This window comes from Leopardus geoffroyi, chromosome B1 (assembly GCF_018350155.1).
Source record: "Leopardus geoffroyi isolate Oge1 chromosome B1, O.geoffroyi_Oge1_pat1.0, whole genome shotgun sequence".
NCBI classification, from domain to species: domain Eukaryota; kingdom Metazoa; phylum Chordata; class Mammalia; order Carnivora; family Felidae; genus Leopardus; species Leopardus geoffroyi.
In genome coordinates this window covers 120677463-120699327 of record NC_059327.1, presented here as the reverse complement: position 1 = coordinate 120699327, position 21865 = coordinate 120677463, and the positions used below count along the sequence as shown (strand labels likewise).

General features: G+C 42.2%; 1 protein-coding gene across 2 annotated transcripts in view; it reads right to left on the bottom strand.

Annotated features, from left to right (window-relative positions):
• Nucleotides 1-18750, bottom strand: part of PPP3CA (protein phosphatase 3 catalytic subunit alpha) — a 330036-nt gene extending 311286 nt beyond the window's left edge. For both annotated transcript variants that reach the window (XM_045471787.1, XM_045471795.1), the window contains exon 1: nt 17868-18750. In XM_045471787.1, coding sequence (XP_045327743.1) covers nt 17868-17925 — 58 coding nt within the window. In that variant the 5' untranslated portion in view covers nt 17926-18750. The remainder of the gene's footprint in view (nt 1-17867) is intronic.
• Nucleotides 18751-21865: the final 3115 nt, after the last annotated feature.

Sequence of the window (21865 nt, the reverse complement as noted above, 5' to 3'; positions counted from 1 at the left end):
CAGAAGTGCACAATTTCATAATACATAGGTTAGCCTAAGAGTGAAAGGGAAAAATCATTAAAAATAGTGTGCACTGAAGACAATTTATGCAAATTTCCATTTTTTAAGAATGTGTAGAAGCAAGGCAATATGGAGTCTCGCTTGTGTCCATTACAATTAAGTTGTCATCAAATATTGTGACTCCGAGGGACATGCCTCTCCTCCATCAGAAAAATCTCCCAAATTTGGAATACACTACAAATATGTCAGCCTCCTTCATTAGTTCTAGAAAGGGCAAAAATAGTGAAGTGAGTTCAGTAGTTGTATTTATACCATAGGGGAATTCTGAAAAGAGGCACTTCCTATGTTAATCTTCTACTTCATAATTTCACTCCTAGGATACAAATGAAAGCGATATTTAAAAAAAAACATATTTCTTACAGGTTTCTTTCATATTTGCTCACATTGTTCATATAAGGCACAAATGGAATGCTTAGTCATTGGTTATTTTACTTAGACACTCTTTTTAAATACAGACGTACCTGATATTTTTTTCCTTTAACAGTAACATTCAAAATATCTATGTGTACTATAATTCACCAGGCATAATCATATCTCAGTGTCAATTTCCTTAAAAGGTAAAGCTTATTTCAGGCAAGGTTTAGGCCAAGGATTAAGATAAACACACACAGCCGAAAAGTTGTAATGTATATTTTGTTTTTCCAAGGCCATAAAATACCTTACATTTCAATATATATAAATTAACAAAACAAGAACTGTCAATGAAACACCCTAGTTGTACTCCTATTTAAGAATTGTAGTTATTTCAAAATTTTTCTTCTATGTGTTAAGGTACACCTGTAAACAGCCACCAAATAAAGGTCATATTTGAAGTCCAAGGTTCACAAAAATACCACACGGGGATAAGGAGAGGAAAACAAAATATGAACCCAAGCTGATTTCCGGCAGGGAAGAAATTTTCCCACATATAGAGGTGTTGGTCATGAAGCAAGGGAAAGCCAGACGTCTCAGGATGAAATTAAAGCTCCCTGAATTTACAGACTCAGGGAATCAAGGCAAAGGGCCAAATCTTCTGAGCCTGTGACCTGTAACTACTTCAACTGAAGGACTTCTCAACATCAGTCCAACCAGGTTCTGTTGGATCAGAAATGTGCTTAGCAATCATGTGAACAAAGAAATAAATGTATTTAATCACCTGCCTCAGAGAAGCATCAAAATTCAGAAACTGAATCATCACGCGTTCTTTTAAATAATCACAACATCAGTTCAAAAAGCGTTAACTAGGCTACTGCCAAACATTCGTCATAGAACAGCAGAGTTCTAAGTGGTAAATGAAAAATTCTGATCTCAAAACAATTTGCATTTGCATCTAAAATGTCACAATGAAACCACATAACTCCCTCCTCAAAATGTTTCATGTGACGTCTCCTTGAAGTGGCTTTCACTTTAGCTATGTGTGGCTTCCTTTATTTGCTTTAGTGACAAAAATATGAAAATGAATATAAAGAAGCAAAGTCTCTAAAACAAAGTCCAGCAGAATATACAACAGCTAGCACTAGATTTCTTTTTTTTTTTTTTTTTTGGCATAGATTTAACTTAAAAGAAAAACTCAAGGTCCAATAAAAATATCTTCTTTATGTAACTCACAGCATTTCCTTTTATGTTTTAGATTAGTTTGTCCTGTAACACCATGGTTAAGTCAGTAAGGCCAAGTAAGGCCTAGTTTACACTCTAGTCCCATTGTTTGTGTGCCCTGGCTATGTATTTCTAAAAAGGAAACAGAAGTGCTTGCCCCACAGAAATGACACATTTTTCTCTAGCACTTGTGTGCTATACAAAAGCCAATGACAATCTACTAAAATGACTTCCAGGAGTGATAATACTTTACATAAAAACAAATGCCTATTTTCTATCAATTCATAGATGCTACCTAATGAATTTGGTCTAATGTGTCCTTCAACTTAGTGTTATGGTAGGAAAAGCCCAGGATCTCGAGATGAGACTGTTGGAATCTAAATACAGTAAAACCTTTGATTGCGAGTAACTTGTTCTACGAATATTCCACATGACATTTCTAATAAATCTTAACTTGATAAATGAGCAACATCTTGCAATACAAGCAGTATGTGACGGCAAATGTCACACGATCACAGATCACAACTGAGCCAACAGTTCTTCTCTCCCCTGCCACCTCACTGAAGGATTGGGGGTGATGGTCTCCCATGCTCGGATGCTTGGTCTCAAGCCACGATGTCTGGCAGAAATCAGTGATCTTTCAGAATGTTGGAAGGTGCCCACAACTGACATTAGTGTATTTCTTGTCACTTCAAAGCACCTATGGACAGTCCTTTGCTTTTCCATACAGGAGTAGGCTCAGGAATGCTTTGCTTCATTCTAGGTCAGGCTGCCTGCAGATATAGACCCTTCCTCTGCTAATTGTCAGTTATGTTAAATACAGTATATGACAAGAGTTTATTAATAGCATACTACAGTCAACATCCGTGAGAGTGTATACAATAGCACCCATGCAGAAAAAGATTCCACTGAGCTAACAGACATCAGTGATTCCATTAGTGATAGTGAGAGTCGTCCTACACAGTAACCTCCTTTCTCTTGTCTCCCTCACACTAGCCAGGAAGGTTTTCAAAGGTAAGTGCAAGTTAATCTGTTTACTTTTCTTTATATTTTGTATTTTATTATTTTATATTATGTTACAGTACTGTAATCATTTTTATATGAATATTTTGGGATCATGAAACAAATGATCTGAGTTTCCATTATTTCTTATGGGGAAACTCGCTTTGATATACAAGTGCTTTGCATTACAAGCATGTTTCCAGAACTAATTATGCTTGCAAACCAAGGTTTTACTGTACCTGCTCCAACATTTATTTGCTGTGTGACCTTCAAAAGGCACTGCCTCTCCCCTAGCTTCAGAGTTATTGGAAGGATAAAATTATGTAATGCATATGCAAAGCATATGCATTAATATTATTAACATTTTTAGAACAGAAATCTCAAAAATAAGTAAAGGCACTGTATTATTTACGTTAAGATCCTATGAAGAAGAAGCAAGTAGCTGACAAGTTGAAGTATTCCCTTCAAATATAATTGTGTGAAATGCATTACAAAACATATACTAGCAATAAATACACCAACTCTTTAATCATTATCCCTGGAAAATTCATTCTTCTACTGCCTAAAATGACGAAAGACTAAAATAAATCTCAGGGAAGGCAGAAGCACTGGAAATTTTTTTTAAAAATTATCATTCCAAAGTACAGTCATAGAAAAATACACTAATTAAGTAAGGAAAAGATCAAGGACAACCAATTATACAAGCACTTCCTTTTTTTTTGTACAGAAGCCACAAGCTTCTTAACATAGGTGGGATTTTTTTCCCATGTTACATATGTAGAACCTAAAATAAAGATTTGTGTACTCACTCATCTAAATTGACCGGTTCCAAAAATTCATTTGGTTGCCAGCCTTAGGTAAAAGGCCTAGGAAAATCTACTTAGGACATAATTTGGGGCAAATAACTAAAAAGAAGAATCAAAAGAATCCAAATGTTTAATTAAAAGATCTAAAAGTGCTAGAACCAGAGGACAAGGTAAGCAAGATTAAATCAAACTTGAGGTATTCCTTTAAATGTAGTGCTTTGTAGAATTGTATAAAATAATTACCAAATCCAGAGTGGAGGAGACTTGGCTTAATATATTTACATGAACACCTGGGTCAGGTGTTCCATAAGTCAAGAGTACTAGGAAAAATAATCCAACTTGAACTACATCAATTAAAAAAAAAAAAAGTATGATATTGGAAGGGGAAAAAAGGAAGTACTGATGTCATTATGCTTTTGTGATGAACAGGTATATCATTTCTGGTCAATTTGTTTGCTGGTGGGGGAGGGAGACTATGACTATATGCTAGGCATCATGCTAAGCACTGGGGAGATGAGTGGACAAGGCCTTGTCCTGGTTAATTTCACAAAGAGAAAATTTTGTTGCAAATGTTTGTGACATACTATGTGTACAAAGTACAAGAAGTATCACAGACAGCTATGCCTGAGAAGATCAGAGAAGCTTTACGCAGAAGAGGGACACAATAGAGAGCAAGAATGTTACATACAGAGGTAAAGCAAATACAAAGCCATGGAAAGTATGGAGATTTTTTAAGTAGTTCAGTTTAGTTTAATCAACTTTGTATAGACCAAACACAGAGAAGCATTGAGAATACACTTATGAATAAAAAGATGTTCTCTCTGCTTTCAAGAACTTATATTGTCATAAACTGGAAAGACTTAAATTCAGTACAATGTGACACATGCTATATTAAAAGTATTTTCAAAATTCATGCAATAGGGGTCAAATTCTACAATATATAAAGAGTTCCTACAAATCAGTAAGAAGAAGATCAACAACCACATATGGATTAGCATAATCAGATGTTCATTTTTAAAGGATCCCTCTAGTGGGAAAACTAATCTATGAGAAGGCACAAGTTTGAAAGCAAAAAGACTAATGTTGGGAAGCTATTGTAGCACTACGTGAAACGTTTAGAAAACTTGAACTGAATAACAGCTTTGTTTAATTGGATGGATGATGGTAACATCAGCCAGGCTAAGGAACACAGGAGAAGAAATACCCCACTGGATTTTCACCATACCCATCTACAGCAACTGTTCTGTATAGGGTTTGAGAGAAAGCTCCAGAGGAAAAAACTAGATTTCAAATATAGATGTGTTACTCATCAGCCTACAAGCAGCACACACCTGTCACCAATCCTATGCGTGTAAAGCTATGAAACTGCATGGAAGAACTTGTAAAAAGAAAAGGAACATCGACATTCAGGATTCAGTCCAGAGGAGCTGGCAAACAGGTCAAAGAGGAAACCCACAAAAGCCAATGAAGACAATGTTTCGAGAAGAAAGAGGTGGCCCATTATGTCAAATACAACAGAAGCCAGCAACTGGACAGTCACTGGTGACTTCTGCCAGTCTCAGAGGAATGGCAGAGGTCCTCACACTACAGTGGATTTGACAATGGGTAGGATACTTCAATGCAGGTTACTTCCAGAAGCAAAAAACTTTGCTTTCAAAGGAGCTGTCCAACAATGAAAAAACAAAAAACACACCACCCCCACAATGCTTAGCATGTACTGAGGTCTTTTGGGGGGCAGGCAGTAAGCTAGGCATTTCACATACAATTCCTCTCATAGTTTACAATAGTCTTGCAAAGTTGAAAGATTAATAACTATCCGTTCCACTTTTCAGTAAGCAAAATGGGTTCAGGGTTGTTACATGACCTCCCCACAGACACAGCTGGTACATAGAGAAAGCAGGATTTAAAAGCAGATTTTATCAAAGTGTAAACCAATGTTATTTCTACACTCTGATGCTGCTTCATCACTGTAAATATTCTACAGGGGTGGGGCGGCGGGGCTTATTAACCATTTAATAGGAAGGTGGTTTTCCTTTTTTTTTTTGGAAGATAGTTGAACTAGTTGGCTTGACTTTGAAAGCCTCTTCCACCTTCCACAACCCATGATTATTTCTCATACACCTTGCTCACAGGTGAACTGTAACAGCTACAGAATTCCACATATAAATACTCAACACTCCTTTTATTCCATCTATATTTACAAACGAGCCCATGCTCTAACATTGTGCTTATATACAAGACACAGGACAAAAACAATATTGCTTCCCTTTATTTTTGCCAAAAAATTAAAGTACAAACTATGAAAAACAGTGAATCACTCCTTTACTGTCCTCCACAGCATGTAGTATCTTCTGCTATTAAAGTAATTACCACTTATGTTGTGATTTGCTTCCCCCGCCCCACCACCACTACACACACACACACACACACACACACACACACTAGATAGCAACCTTCAGAGATTGCCTACTTTAAGCCCCAAGAACACAGCACAGACCCAGGCAAGCAGTGATGCATGCATGGACAGGATGGAAGAATGGATGTGTAGGAAAATGGTCTGATAAGTGAAGGAAACAATATATTTTCAACAGTCACTTTATACTCAATAATGGATTATGTAATCCATTTACCAACTAGGGTAGTACAATTATATCACACTTGAAGGGAACAGAGAGAAAACTGAGTGGTGCAAGAGGCATGGCATTCTTCTTCAAAAGGAGACATGAAAGTTTACTCTCAAAAGTCTCCTAAAGCACAGGACTTTTCTTGAATTCAATACTACCCAAAGGCCAAGGCCAAGCTCATCCTAAATAACAATTCATGGAATTTTGGCCATGGCCTGTGGGAGATGTTTGAAAAGAGCAGGCTGCATAAAGCACTTTGAAATCACCCCAGGATATTTCAAGATCTATCCAATCTGCAAATCTGGCTAATGAAGGTACACTCTCTAGGTGCAGAAGTCAGCCTTTCTGTGAAAATGCACATGACATTCACTTGCACAATACACTAGCATGCATGAATCCAGATTGCAATAAAGTGTCCTCAAAAATGCCCACTGGAATAGAGCAAACACTGCCATAGGCTATAAGAATGTACAATTTCCACCGTGATTAACGGTGTATCAGAAGATCAAAAAGCCTGTACGTTATGCAAGATGCCCACCATGATAGCTACAGTTCCATCCCTTCTCCTGCATGAGGAAAAACATCAGAATACAAGCGAATGTAGTATTTTAGGGTTGAACAGGAATCCACCCTGGCTTATATATAGATATTTTAAAATAAGTCATTTGCAAACTTCTGTACGTTGTCAGTAGCTGTTAATACCTCACAGCTGAGTGTAACACAGAAATGTGTTGTGACACCATAGTTGGAAGGCACTGGCCTCTTTTAGGCCTCCGTGAAACTTAAACTAGGTATCAAATTACAATCGAACTCACTAGGTTAGCCAAATTCAATGGCCTTAGGAGCTGTATATTATCAACAACCTTCAAAGACTAGGTGCCCAGAAGAGTGAGCAAGCAGAGAAGGCAAGTTTGGCTCTGGGCAAGCAGGGTGCTGAGCTGCCTTCATGGTGCGATTTGAAAAGTAAACAAGGGACTTGGCCTGTCCTCAATCACCACACTAATATCACCATGCTATCATGCTGTCTTTATTACTGGTCTGTATTACATATAAAAGCAAGTAAAAGGAAGGCAACACCTCCAGAAAGTCACTGCTAAAATGCATCTGCTATTCAGATTTTCTGGAAAGCTCTGCATATAGAGCAGGTTAGGTATTTGACACCTTCAAGCTGGAGGACCGGGAGATGACAGTGGAAGGGAATTTCAATAGGAAGCCGTGAGGAGTAAGAGCATCATGGCAGTGTCAGTCCCCACCCAGCCAAGGGACATCAAGGGATACAAGACTGGATCAGTGAAGGACCTGAAAGTTTAAGGGTCAGCATGAGAACACAGAAGAGAAAAGCAGGAGTACTTTGGCAACCAAGCTCAAGGTGCTGGAAGTTCAATGGAAAGAGGTAAGCCAACATGTACCTTTACTCACTTCTCCATTTTCCAAAGAACTTGATAATCACCATGGTTTAAAGGAAGGCTACTGGGCTGGAGAAGGACCCAGAAACAATGTCATGTGGGGAATAGCCAGAAGACTTAACAACATGAAAGTTGCTTTTAATATCAAATAAGCTCTCTTGTGAAAGACAGATAAGGCTCATCTTAGGGAACTCTACAGGGCAATGCTAGGAACAATGATTGTGTACTCCAGAGCATTAACTGATGTCAAACCTAAGGAAACACTCTGACAAGTAGAAATGGCCAGGTGAGAGCAGGTCTTCAGTCAGTAGGGGGCTCCTTCATGCTTTCATGAAACAGTACGATTAGCATCCATCACAAAGGCTGGACAGAACATTCCAAATTGGGGATGGACTGAGCTAGATCACTGCCACACCTTCCAATTCCAAGAGTTTGATTTGTTTGTTTTGCTTTGGCTCACTTTGGCAAGTGTAAGAGGTAAAAGCTTTCCCACTCATCTCTCAGTCCCTCTCACCAGTACAGAATCAGAGGACTGGCTCCAGGCCAGATGAGGAGTTAGATTCCCAAGGTTTCTTCCAGCTTCAAAATTTTATAATTCTAGATTTAGATCACATTTACAACCTGAATAAACGAGAATCATCAATTCTCTCCATTCCGAAGATCACCCATAACCCATGCCAGTGTTAAATGTCCATGACTGGATCAAAAAAAAAAAAAAAAAGTCACCAAAATCCCTGATGCTTCCAGATAGTGTTTTTTCTTATTCAATTGATAGTGGTGACAGATTAACGTAGGAGTGTGACCCACTGTAGAAAGAGACTTATTAATACCTGAAATCTATAAATTACCACTCAAACTTTTCTTATTCAAACTCAATAATCTTAGTTCCTTTCACAATTTTAAGTCCTTTAACCACTTGGGGGAGGGGAAGGAACCTCTTTCTTTTAAGAACCTCCAAATTTTCTGCATGCATTTCTGAAAGTGCATGTGGAAATGAGACAGAGTAGTCAAGTAGAATTCTGGCCAGAGGTGTAGTCAACAGAGAGATTCCTCCTGACTGCCGACTGCAAATTGGCAGTGACAGTGATGTGATTTTAGGTGGGAAATTATAGTTTCCCTGGTCTTCAACTCCTTGAAAGAAAAGTATTTTTGCACTAGGGAGACAGATTAAATCCTAGCCCATAAATGGGGGCTTGGAAAGCCTGCTTCAGTGGGGAGCCATCTGACCAAGTGCGGACTAGGTCAGATCAGTGGTGCTCTGTAAGGACTGGACTGAGAGCAGGTGCCTCACAACATACCCTCTCCCAGCTGATGTGGATCCCAGGGCTGAGTTTTCAGAAAAACATCTACCAGGTAGACGTGCCATCGGCAGAGCTGACTCACCAGCAGCCTGTACTCACGGAATGGGCCTGAAGATTTTTTTATTAGTGTTACACAGACATGTCTTATCTGGGCCTGCAGTATGTTTTACATCTCTGCTCTGATTCCTAAACATATTGACTTTTATTCATTTGCATTTGTATATTCATCTAAGTAAGCAATGTAATTGTGAAGTCTAATCTGGGCCTCCCAGAGGCTTGTCATAGTGGCTCTCTCTCAACTTGGTATCATCACCAGTCTTCCTGAAGGAAGAAAACATCACCTACCTCTGAGAAAATAGACCTATATGTCCTTTGACTGACAATGAGCCACCGACAACCAAGCACTCCCTGGGTAAGCCACTCCTGCCCGCTATGCTTCTGTAGTCTGTCTATTGGGCAAAGAACATATAATCTCAATTAACGAGAGAGCATTTCAGAAATACATGTGAAAAAAACCCTTCTACAGCATTGGCACTTATGAAACAAGAAACTCACCAGATGTTTGTGAGCTGTCCATGACTTAGGATCCACAAAATTTCATAATAGAAAAGAACTCCATAATTTGGAAATTTAAATCCCTCTTATCCTTTATCTGTTATTTTGTTCATTTACCAACCAACGTATCAAGAGTATATTCTACAGTAGGCATTGTACTGGGGTTAAATATACCAAGATAAATGGAGGCAGGCCCCTCTCTCCTGGAGAGGCGCAGAAAGGTAAATAAGTCTTCACAGAGCATGCTCTAATCAAAGTGTCCTCCGAGAAAATGAAGAGGCTGAGTCCCCTTACTCCAGTTGAAGGTTTCAGGAGATGTGGTCCCAGAGGAGGTGTCCTCTGAATCAAAGCTCAAAGGATGAGAATTAAAAGATGAGAACTGTTCCCGTGACAATAATCAAACCCACACACAGAAGGTATGCATGTACTTTATTAGCATTAAGTAGGCACAGCAGACCAACAATGCCAGGTTTAATTTAAAAAAATTTAATTCCTTTGTAAAAAGCAAAATAATAATAATAATAACACAAACTTGGAAGTCCTGACTCAGGTTCTGTCATTGTAAGAGAATATATTGTGCTTTTAATTTAATTTGATAAAACGGCATGGCTTACAGGATGTTTAAAAACAAATGTCAACGATGGCTTGAAGCCCACTTAGAAGAATATAAGGAGTCAGCAGAGCTGGTGCCACATTTTTTTTAACTTCTCATAGCCCATATATCTTCCCATTGGATAGAATCCAATGACATTTGGGGGCCAGCGGAGGGCAGGAGGAGGGCAGGAGGTTATGTTGAAGAAGGCTGCATTTCTGAATTACAAAAGCATTACAGAAAATGATAAATTGAGATGTAAACAAAGGAAGAGGGGTTTTTCTGGTCTCGGTTTGTTTTGTTTTGTTTTGTTTCATGGAATTTTCCCGATCATTCTCTCTTCAAGTCCAAATCTAAACAATAATTAAAAAATATAAATCACCCAATATGTCAAACACTGAGTGATTAACATATCTTTTCTCACCTGTCAAAAACTGATCAGTCTAAGGGGAAATACAGCAAAAATCGAGAAAGGCTTTCAAGTTCAAGCTAATATGCTGAGTTGAAAAGGAGTTAGCCTTTTAAACTCAGCTGGCATGAAGCCAGTCCAAATGACCAAACAACAAAACTTCCCTGAATCTAATTATATCACCTTATTAATGCCTCCCTCTCATACTCTATTGTCTGATGCGGCTGGAGAGGAAGTATTCCAAAACCATACAGTTATCATATAGAACCATTTATAAAAAAGACAGAACTTAATACAATTGTACTCAAAATAAATACATAATTTGTCTCCATTCATTGCTTCAGGAGGTGCAGTGAGAATTGTGCAATGTTCAAAGTCATTGGACAAGAACTGATTCAGGGCATAAGAAGCAAGGCACTGAACTAGGCACCACTGATTCGATGACCATGGTTTTCAAACTAAAACTCTGAATATACATATTAACAAAAAAAATTTGTGTACCTTCCACGAATATGCAGCAATCTGGGAAACATAGTTTAGACACCGACCTACCAGAATCTCCAAAACATTCTACTACTACACAGAGACAACTGAACATTTTAAATCAGAAGTAACAGCTCCTCCCCCAAAAAATAAAAAAATAAAGCGGGTCCATACAGTTACCGTATGGACAGTACAAGAAGAGACTCTACATCTCAGAAACTTAGAGCTAATGGGATCTTTTAAAATTTAGTTCTGTATGAATAAAACTCTCTTTCTGAACATCAACCATCGTTCTTTTGGCTTCCTAACTGTAGGAAGTACCTGACACTGACAAACCCTGTAAGGTGGTCTGTCATCATCTGGAGGCAGCTGGGAACATAAATCTCTGGTCTCTACTTATGTGTTTTGCTTTCTGCAGACATCTGCAGAATTTCCAGTTGCAAGAGAGAGAAGTTCATAGAAAGTCAGACAGACCATCCTTTTAAAAGAGTAGGAATATTCTTGGTATAAGGCAAAGATATGGATTAAGGCAATAAAAAGAAGAACACAACATTCTATTTCTGTGATGTCTCACAAAGAATAGATCGAATTCTAAAACTGTAATATTTTAATGATTCATTACTGCTTTCTCAGTCAGGGTTTGTTTTTGTTTTTAATATCAGGGTTTCAGTTACTGCATGTACATTTGTGAAATGGATTTGAGATCCCAGCCATAGGCCCAGGTCCTCAGTTTGCCAGTCCATCTGATTTAAGCCATTATTCAGAACACCTAACCACAGAGGAATATGAAGTGTTTTATTTGACTTCTTATATGAAATATAATTGATGGCTTATCATGATACAGCCTGTATGAATACAGAAGATGAAAATACGGTAAAATGAGTTAATAATGCTGAAAATGTCAAGATTACTAAAGACTTAGTTTACAAACTGAAACCGTGTGTCAGTGCCGACATTCCCACCTGATGACTATTTTTTAAAAAGGAGTGAAACACCTACGAAGCACTGGTTGTTGGTTTTGCTTGAGCTTTCTCTAGAAATTCGTAAAATCCTCAAACCAGACCAACTGTATCGGCCATTATCTGTAGTTCAGACAAAGAGGCTTACGATAACAACCTTCAAAATAAATGTCAATAAATGTTTTAGTAGGAGAATATGCTATTTCTATTTCTGTGTATATATTTACCTGAATAGAAAATAACGTTTAACAATTTTCCTTTAGTAAACCTCATGCCAAGATCAAACCAGATTATAATATCTATCGTCAGAATGTTTATTTCTGCTAAATACAGAGATATAAAAGCTCCCTCTCCTATTAAAACTATTTTATACAGCTAGTAATTCAGTAAAGCAAAGTTTGAAATACTATGTGACATCTTAAATATACCAAAAGAAGTGACACTGTCAAACAGGTTTTCAAGACAAAAGAACATCTTTGCTAAAGGAAAGAATTTGCTTACACTTACCTGCATTCTAGTCCCACCTGTGACCGACCATTCTATCTATTCTGTCTCCATTTCTTCAACTATAAAATAAATGCCACCATAAGCTACTGTTGTAGACCCAAGGCATTCACAGACTTCAATATTAATTGTTCTGACTATTCTTGAGTGACCCTGAAAATACATTAACACATTGTCATTTGTAATTCTGTGTCAGCAGTGACTGAATTGCCATTCCCAGGCAAGTGGACCCAGTGTGACCTCAAATTCCATTTGAGGATCCTCTGGTTCCCAGAAGTGAGGGGTGAGTACAATTTTACAAATGAGGAAAAAACCTGTGACTTACAATATATTACAGTGGAACTGTAGAAAGTTGGAATTCAAAATCTCACTGTATCTCTCTTGAATATCAAGAGAATGCTACACCACAAAGTTGCTAAAAAAACATGACAAAATGATTTTTTAGTATTTACCAAAGTTCCAGATCGTGAATCATCATCATTCCCTATAGTTCAGGAGTGTCCAATATTTTCACAAAACTTTCAAAACAGTAAATTAACTGGATTTGCTAAAAGGAGAGTATGTCTAGAAAAATGCTGTTTTCCAATGAGGTCACTCTAAATGGACTCTTTATTTGGTTTCGTAATTAGTTCCAACTTTACACATGGCTGACACAGAAAAGATAAGGAAAAGCATGAGAGACCAATTATAAAAATTATAAATGTACATTATATCAAAGTCATATTTCATATTTTTAAAATTATAAATAAAACAGGTCATATTTATGGAAATGAACAGATTTAAAAAATGAAGTAGACATAAAAAGGCATGTTTTTAAACTAACATAAACAAATGTAAAATTAACTAGATTCTAAGCTGTTACTTTTTTCACATTTTAACTGGATGTCTTAAAATAGCTTGCTCATTTAAAGTACAGGTTCTTTCCCCCAGTTTCCAAAAACATATTCTTTTCTAAATGTTAATTTCCTATTCGATGGCATTTTAGAATCACTGGAAGTTCCCCGAATCACAGTCTCAATTGTTGCCTAAGTCTTTTGTGTTAGTTTACAAAATGTTTTGAAAATAATGTTTTGTTACATTTACTTTATGGTAGAAATCCTGAAAGAAAACACTAACGAACAGATCTAATTTGTAATTAATAGCATTAATTTACATGCTACTCACTACATCCCGAAAAGAATCTGTTCTGTTAAGTATATTAACCATGCCCAAACCGTGTTGTTTATATTATTAATTAGATTAGCAGGCCCTTTCTTCACATCCATTGCTGATGGAGACTTCAGCCACCAAACACTAATGCTTAATCATAGTTTCAGTTAACGACACTGAATTAATGAGGTCTTACTTGCACTCAAATGGAAAACCGGATAGATAGAATATACTATACTATAGAATAGATGGTAACCAATCTAAGTAAAATAAATTCACAATGAGCTCCTCTTGACACACCACAAAGAAATGGCATTATTTAATACTTTGCTTCAAAACCCAAACATGATCATGATTACTGATGTAGCATAGCTTGATGTTCTTTTTAAGCAATATTACCATCTCATTCAGCTAGAAACACTGGTGGCTTGAATCTTTGTTTACTTAATATTTTGCTTAGCTACCAGCTTCTTGCTTATATGATCTTAGATATCCTTCCAGAATTTCCCTGTGTGTATTTTGTCTTCACAAACAGTATATAAGCTGACAATACAAAGAAAAACAGCTTGTTTTGTTTTGTTTTGCATTCCCCACAGCCAAAAGCAACCTAACAGACACAAAGCACAAATTCCCTACCTACAGTTTTTGAGAAAATCCCCAAAACTCTTCCCAGGCATTTACTCCCCATCAACCTGCCATGCTATCTGGAATTTCTACTATTAAAATCAGTTCGAGTTAAGGTAAGAAATACCTCATTAGAAAATACTTGGAGATGGGAACAAAGGGAAGGGAAAAAGAAGTAACAAAGCAAGGTACTCATTACATACAATTTCATTTCCTCCAAGTGTATGACTTTCAAATAGCTAAGTTCCAAAGCCAGGAGGGAGTGTTAGGGCTAGACACGGAGTTAAAGGCAGGGACGGGCAAGGAGAAATAAAAAGAAGCCAGAGTTTGGAACCAGGCCTGAGCAGCACCACTGCAGAGAAAAACCAGACTATGTGGTATGTTGGGGGAAAGAAGGGAGAGTAGTTAATTCTTCTATTACTGCCCTCCATCTTTTGCCATACAGTTACACATATATTTTGTTTTCTTAAAAAAATGTAAAACCATAAATGGGTCAAATTACTCCGATTTCCAACAAATGGCATTCCCAAGATCTTTTCTATGAAGTTTTTTTTTTTTTTTTTTTTTTTTTTTTTTTATGTTTTCCATTGTTTTTATCCAAGAACAGTCAAATTGAAACAGCACCAGTTTTGCTAAATGAGAGGTAAATTTTTTTGAGGTAATCTAAATAAATGCTTTTCATCTCCAGTGCTGCCATTCCCTTTCATTTTTAAGATCTGGAAAACTGATCAGGGCTCTGAACACACTCTAGAAGATGCTACAAACCTGAAACATCGCATAGTTAGTTGAGACTTAAACTCAACCTACCTTTCTAAAGTTGCATTCTGGAAGTACAAATCAAGAAAGTCGTCACATCATGGTATTACTACAAACAAAACCACAAGCACAGCTTTATTTGTAAACAGCAATTTGTTATACAACAAAAGCCAGATCACACTAATGCAGATAACTGTAAACAAACACCATGGCATGCCATGGTAATAATGATCCAAATACTTCTTATTTCTATATGCAACCAAATATTACTATCTGTATTGTAAAAGGAGAGAAAGTTTGAGGAGCACAAAAATTTCCTCGAGGATAACCCCTTTCCTACATTAAAGAATCCTGTCAGACTACTGAGATGAAGTTCTAGCAAAATTTAAAGTCATGGTTCCATGAACTATGTCTTACCTAATTTTGTAAACCTGAAAAATCATTTGGTCATCTATTTTCCATTTATCATTCATGTACTTTCTACTCACTAAGCATGTGTATACGTAGGGAAATGCTATCTGTTAGAGAACTGGTAATCAAAACAGATTACCATTTCAAAATAATCAGTTATAAAAATCATATATGTGACCAAATGTTGATCCAACATTCAATAATGCCTTTTAAGCCAACAATATAAAGTCTATAAGAAAGCATAAGAAAAATAACATGCCCACCTTAAAGTCAGGACTCATCAATAAAAGTTTTTTTCTATAAACAAAATTTCACATTTAAAATTTCACATCAAGATCCCTATAAAAACAAATACAAAATTACCTTTCCCTATTTTGAGACTTTCCTATTTTCCTATATTAACCACGTGTGCATTTTAGCTCTATAAAAATATGTAAACCATTTTTTTGGAATTAAGGAGAATTTGTGTACTTACAATGAAGACTCATCTATAAAAACATTATAATATAGCATTGGAAAAAAGCAAGACCAAATAGGCATAGAATGGCTGAATGGGCTCTTTCACATTAATTGGTAAAGACATCAAGCCAGAACGCATAGACAATTCTACATTCTTCTCTCCATGACAATTTTACATTTACACAGAGAACCCACACTTTGTGATTTAAAACAGGGAACCTGAAGTTATGTATGCACATATGACTGACTTTTAATTGTTGACACATTTACTGCTAGCACTTTAATTGTAAGCTTTACACTATTTTGAAAACAGGCAATCTTAACATACACTGGAGTTACACCTAAACATCACACATTAGGGAGATATTTGTTATTCTCCAATATTTCAGCAAAAGGTCTTAATTTTTGAAAATGTCAACAATAACCCTTAATACAAAGCATAGTTCTTTGGAATCGATTTGAATTCACTGTTTACATGAGGAGCCATTACTGCAGAGAGAACAGTTGTTCATCTGTAGTCCTACTTCGAGTCATTTTTTGCAAAGGTATTTCCTCCTTACTTTGATGAGTCTATGAATACTGCATTCAAGCAGGAATGATTCTAATATAATCAAAACAAGAAAAGATATTTTATTCTCTTTTTTTAAAAAAAAAGAGAAAACAATCCCCCTCCCCCATCACCACGCACACACACATACACACACAACTTTAACAACTGAGCAAATGTGAATGGAGCAATTAACAGTTCTGTCGCCCCAGAAGGACTTCTGTATCATGGTCTGAAGGCTGCGGAGTTACTTCACCTAAGTGCTCATGGGGCCAATGACTTTATTGCCTTGCACTCAACTTGCATGGCCACATTAGATACTATCTCAGATCTATACACCACACACACACACACACACACACACACACACACACCCCGCGCGCGCACAGACACACACACACACACACACACACACACACACACTCCACACCAGCCAGTGCTATTTGCAATTTCTAAGGCCCGTTCGGTGCCTAGCCCCTACCCCATCCCTGCTTTGCTCCGGGTCCTAACCCTAGGAACGAGGGATACTACTTAATCCTGGAGGATCTGCTCTGCTGTCCCATCCTTCCAGGATTCGTAGGATGGTTCCTCCCCAACTCCACCACGGAACACAACGAGGACGGCGGATTTTCCCGGGCAAGAAAGACCAATGCCTGTCCCCTTCCTCACCCCACGCATCCCGGCTTCTCTACGCCAGGAACCTCAGGGCAAGGAGTATACGATCCCGGGGCAGGGGAGAAGAGGCAATAACAGGAATCAAATGGCCCATTAACAAGGGGGTAACAGGGGCACGGAAGAAGCGAGCCGGGTGAGGTTACCACCAGGGAGGTGTGCTCCAGCAGGGAACCATTCAAGAGCACTGACAGGTCGGCGGGGGAAGGAAGGCTCCGGTGGCGAGGGAGGTTGGAGAACTGCTTTTCGTGTCTTTCTCAGGGCCTGCGGGGGAATCCCGGGGCGGCGCGGCGGGGCTCTCGGGTCGTTCCCCGCCTCCCACGGCCCCCGCGCGTCCCCTCGGCCACCCCCTCCGCCTGCGGCCGCCCCCGCCCCGCGCGGAAGGAAGCGCCGGGCTCCCCCCACGCTCTCCCGCTCTCTCGCGAGTCCTGTGCAGGCCCTTTCAGGGGGAGGGGGAGGGGGCGCGGAGGGAATTGCTGCAATGGAGCTCCGAGAGAACCCAGCCCGAGCGAGGCAGTCGGTGGAAAGCCACGGCCACATAAAAATGCCATATTAATTTTTTAAAAGCCATAAATCACCCCTCCCTCTGCAAAAGAAAATCATAAACCCGATCCCATGCAAGCCTGCGAGCAGCCACCCACTTCCTATTTCTGTCACAGCAGCTACACCCTGCCAGCAACCACCCCCCGGGCGCCCCCTCCCGCCACCGCCACCCCCGCCGCCGCCGCCGCCGCCTCCCCGCGGCTCAGCCATTTGCCAACTGACGCCCCCATAAATAAAAATGCCCCAAGTGGGGCTGGGTGGGAGGCTTGGGGGGAAGGCGCGCAAAGGAGGGGGGGTTCGAGGGTTGCACAATATCCTAGAAGGTCCGTGGCTGGAGCAAGGAGAGAACCGGGGGCGGGGGGAGGGGAGGCGAGCCGTGAGGGTTCCTGCGGCACACGGTGCACCGGGGCGACCGCGGCGCGCCGCTTACCTTTCACCACCCTGTCGGTCGTCGACAACTTGGGATCAATTGCCTTGGGCTCGGACATCTCCAGTCGCCGGGGGACAGCGACGCGCTGCTCGTCCGTCCTACTGCACACCCCGACCGGACCGGCGGGCCAGACACTGAACGCCGCCGCCGCCGCCGCCGCCGCGCTGCAAACCGCTCGGCTGGAGGTCTGGGCTTCTGAGCTGGCTTTAAAGTTACTGCCTTCTCGCGCGTCCCTCCTCCTCCTCCTCCTCCTCCACCTCCTCCTCCTCCTCCTCCTCCACCTCCTCCTCCTCCTTCGCCGCCGCCGCCTTCACTCCTCCTCCGCCGCCGCCGCCAGCCTCGCCGACTCCGCTCCGGGCTGCGCGTGTGTGGTGGTTATTTATTTATTTTCTAAGCACGCCTCTTGGTTCTTCTTTTATTCTTGGGGGAAGGGGGATGGGGAGGAGAAGCGCACACAGGAGCACCCACCCCAGCAAGGAGACCCGGCACCGCGGAATGAAGCCCCACGCGCGCACTCCGCCGGGATTAAGACCGATCACATGGGGAGGGCCGGGGGCGAGACAGAAGAGGCAGGGCCGCCGATGTCAGTGCCACCAGCCGTGCCTCGGCGTCCCCGGCGGCGGAGAGGCGGCCGCCGCTGCTGCTGCTGCCGCCGCCGCCGCTGCTTCCCCACACCAAGCGCCGCCGCTGGCCCCGCGGCCGCCGGAGACGTCCCGCCGCTGCGCTCGCCCGCGCTCGCCTCTGCCTCCCCGCGCCGCTCCTTCACTCACACAGGCACAGCCGCGGAGCTCGGCAGACACAGTCCCAGGCGCAACCTACCCTCCTCCTCCGCCGCCGCCGCCGCCGCCGCCACCGCGCCCGCCTCCGCCTCCTCCCCTTCCTCCTCCCGGCCCCCGCCTCCAGCGCCCCGGCAGCCTCCACCTCCCTGCGGAGCCAGCCCCCCGCTCCCCGCCCCGACGTCGAAGCTGCGGGCGCCCATTGGCTAGCGCGCGCGTCAGTTTCTGCTAGGTCGCGCCCTCGTCGCTCGGCCCTCCTCCCGCTCCGCCTCGCCGTCCCCGCCCCCCTCTCTGTTTTCTCCCAGCTGCCAGTCCAGTGGGCCTGCCGCCTCCGCCGCCCAGTCACCGCTCAGGTGTCACTGTTGCCGGCAGGCCGAGACTAGGGAAGGAGAATGGGCAGGGGGTCGCGGCAGGGAGGAGCGGGGCTCTACCCTGCCACCCTCAGCCCGGTGTGGCTTCTGCCCCTGGACCCCGCACACTCCCCCGCGCCGCTTTGGCAACTGTGCCTAGTCGGCTGGGTTAAGCCGCAGTGTGAGTAGCCAAGTGCGGAGGGTGTCTCCGGGCGTGTGCGTGGCCCGAGAGAGGGCAAGAAGGGGGGAGGCAGGGAGAGGAGGGAAGAGGGTGGGGGTGAGGAGCACCGAAAGAGGGCGGAGGAAGGAAGAGCGCGGGGAGCTCGGGGCCCGCGGCACAGCTGCTGTCGCTGTCGCTGCAGCAGCTGTCCAGGGAGAATCGCCAAAACGGCGACGAATAAACAACTTACCTTGGGGAGACGGGCTCCGGCTGTGATGGGTGTACGGTGCATTTTGCTATTGGGGCTTTTTGATGCGCGATGTGCTGGTTATTAACGTTTCCCCACACATACACACGCATCCACACCTTCTGAGAAAGGGGCCGCTTCTCAGCGTCGCTCCGGGGAGGTGGCCGAGTGTGCGGGACGGGCTAGCCAAGGAGATTGGGGACGGGAGTCCAAGCGACCCCAGGCAACTCTGAGTCACTCGGGGCCGCCCTGCCAATCTCCAGAGACAAATGATGGGCAGGAGACACACCGGAGAGGGTCGCCTTTTCCCTGTTCACGCTCGCACGCAGCCACTAGTCGGGAATGGTGGCACCACATCTCCAATCATCCGACGTCCACTTGGTGCGCTAGGTGTGTGCAGGGCCCTGAAGCCCAAGGCGGATCCCCACACTGGTCCCTTTGGTTGGAAGGAGAGTAAAGAAGGGAACACTAGGTGCAGGAGGACAGAGAACGACAATGCCCCGACAGCTCCTTTCTGACCTGTCTGCCGCACCACAGAATGAGGAGATCATCTCCCTCTGCCAGAAGGTCACCTCCGCTCACAGCCCCTCTCTCTGACCAACCGGGCAAGATTGGAGCATGCTTCTTCGTCGATAACGAAGAGAGCTGAGTAAATTTCTCACCCTCGATTCTTCCTGTTTCGTTTCTAAATTCCTTCAATATCAGGCTTTTCCTATTTCCTGGATTCTACCATAAGCCCAGTAAAAGGCCTAATAAAAGATTTAGGGAGCTAGGAGATGGAGCCAGAAGTGTTTGGGTAGCAGGGATTAGATTTCGAGTTCAAACCCGAAAGGAAGTTGGAGAACTTGACTGATGGCACCAGAGTATGCCTTGAGCGTGCTGCCTGCAAGGAATAAGAACTCACCCTAAAAGGCAGGGAAGCCTCGGTGTGGGCCTTTTAGCAAATGGAGACCATGCAGGGTGTGTCCCCCCTACTCAGGGACGCTGCCACTGGCTCCAAGATTCTGCTGCCCAATTCACACCCCCAGCATAGTGTGTGGTAATTAGGCAGACAGTACGTTCAATAAATATGTATTGTGTTCCTTTTATATACACCAGACACTATGGTAGGTTATTTGTGGGGGGGGGGGGGGGAGGGGAGGGGGGAGGGGCAGTTACTGGAAAATGGTCCTTGCCCTCAATAAAGCCTAGAGTCTAGTAGAACTGTCATAAAAATATGAGCTCTGAAAGGCCACTGTATCGCCTCAGGAAGTGGTTACTGAAAACAGTCTCCTGAGCCCTGGCAGAGCCAGTTGCTAAGGCAGATTTGGGAAGTTGGTTCCTGGCCAGATGGCACAGAGTGAGGCAGGGACGCCAAGACCTATGGGTGAAGAAGAGGGCCTGCCTGAGGAAAGACCAGGAAATCATGTCCAAGGATGCTCACTTCCAAGGCCACAATGTTTTCTCTCACATGTTGCAAATAAACAGGCAGTTCCCACTGCTATTTGGACACGTTTCAGGTTTAGGAAAAACACCTTGAACCAAGATCAGAAGGCTTAAAATGTCAGCATCAATAGAGAAGTTTTATGATACAGACAGGAAATAAAGGCACACCTTTGAGGCACACCCTTCAGTCCGCTACAAGTTTGGGACACCTCCTAGCTGAGGTATGTGTGGGAAAAAAAAGTTATGAATCATAATCCCTTTACAACACGTCTTACTATCATCGGACACCTTTAATGCACGTGTATGGTCCATAATGTTGCAACACAAACACATCTTCTTAGACAAAATTGGACCCTACTCGAAGGAAAACGAGACAGCAGAAATTAACTAGGGACTAGTTATGTCTGCATATCTGGCACACTGGTATAGCCAAATCATCTGTTTGTTTGTTTGTTTGTTTGTTTGTTTGTTTTTTAGCATTTATTTATGTTGAGGTGTGGGGCAGGGGGAGAGCAGAGAGAGAGAGAGTGAGAGAATCCCAAGCAGGGTCCACACTGTCATCACAGAGCCTGACGCTGGGCTCAATCACATGAACCCATGAGACCATGACTTGAGCCAAAATCAAGAATGGGACACTTAACTGACTGAGCCACCCAGGAGCCCTGCCAAAATCATCCTTTGTATTCAGATATGTTTTCAGATGTCCTACAGTCTGCTGCCATTTTTTTTTCCTGTTAGACTCTCCAAGCAGTCCTTGATTATGTTACCACTTTCATAAAATTACCTTACACTTGGAATTTACATTTTCAAGAAGTTACTGCAATTCATTTTCCCAAAGTTACTAAAACAATGTCCTTTGCTTACGAAGAGAACAGAGAAAAAAAGGTGGGGGCAAGGGGGGAACCATCTTGGCAGAAAACAACTTGCAGTCTGCTAAAAACTTGTATTTCCCCTTCCTTCCCAGTATACTCTCTGAGAACCATGTGCCCGGGTGAGATTCCATTTCCTGGCCTGCATTTGTGTGCGTCTAAATGGGTGCA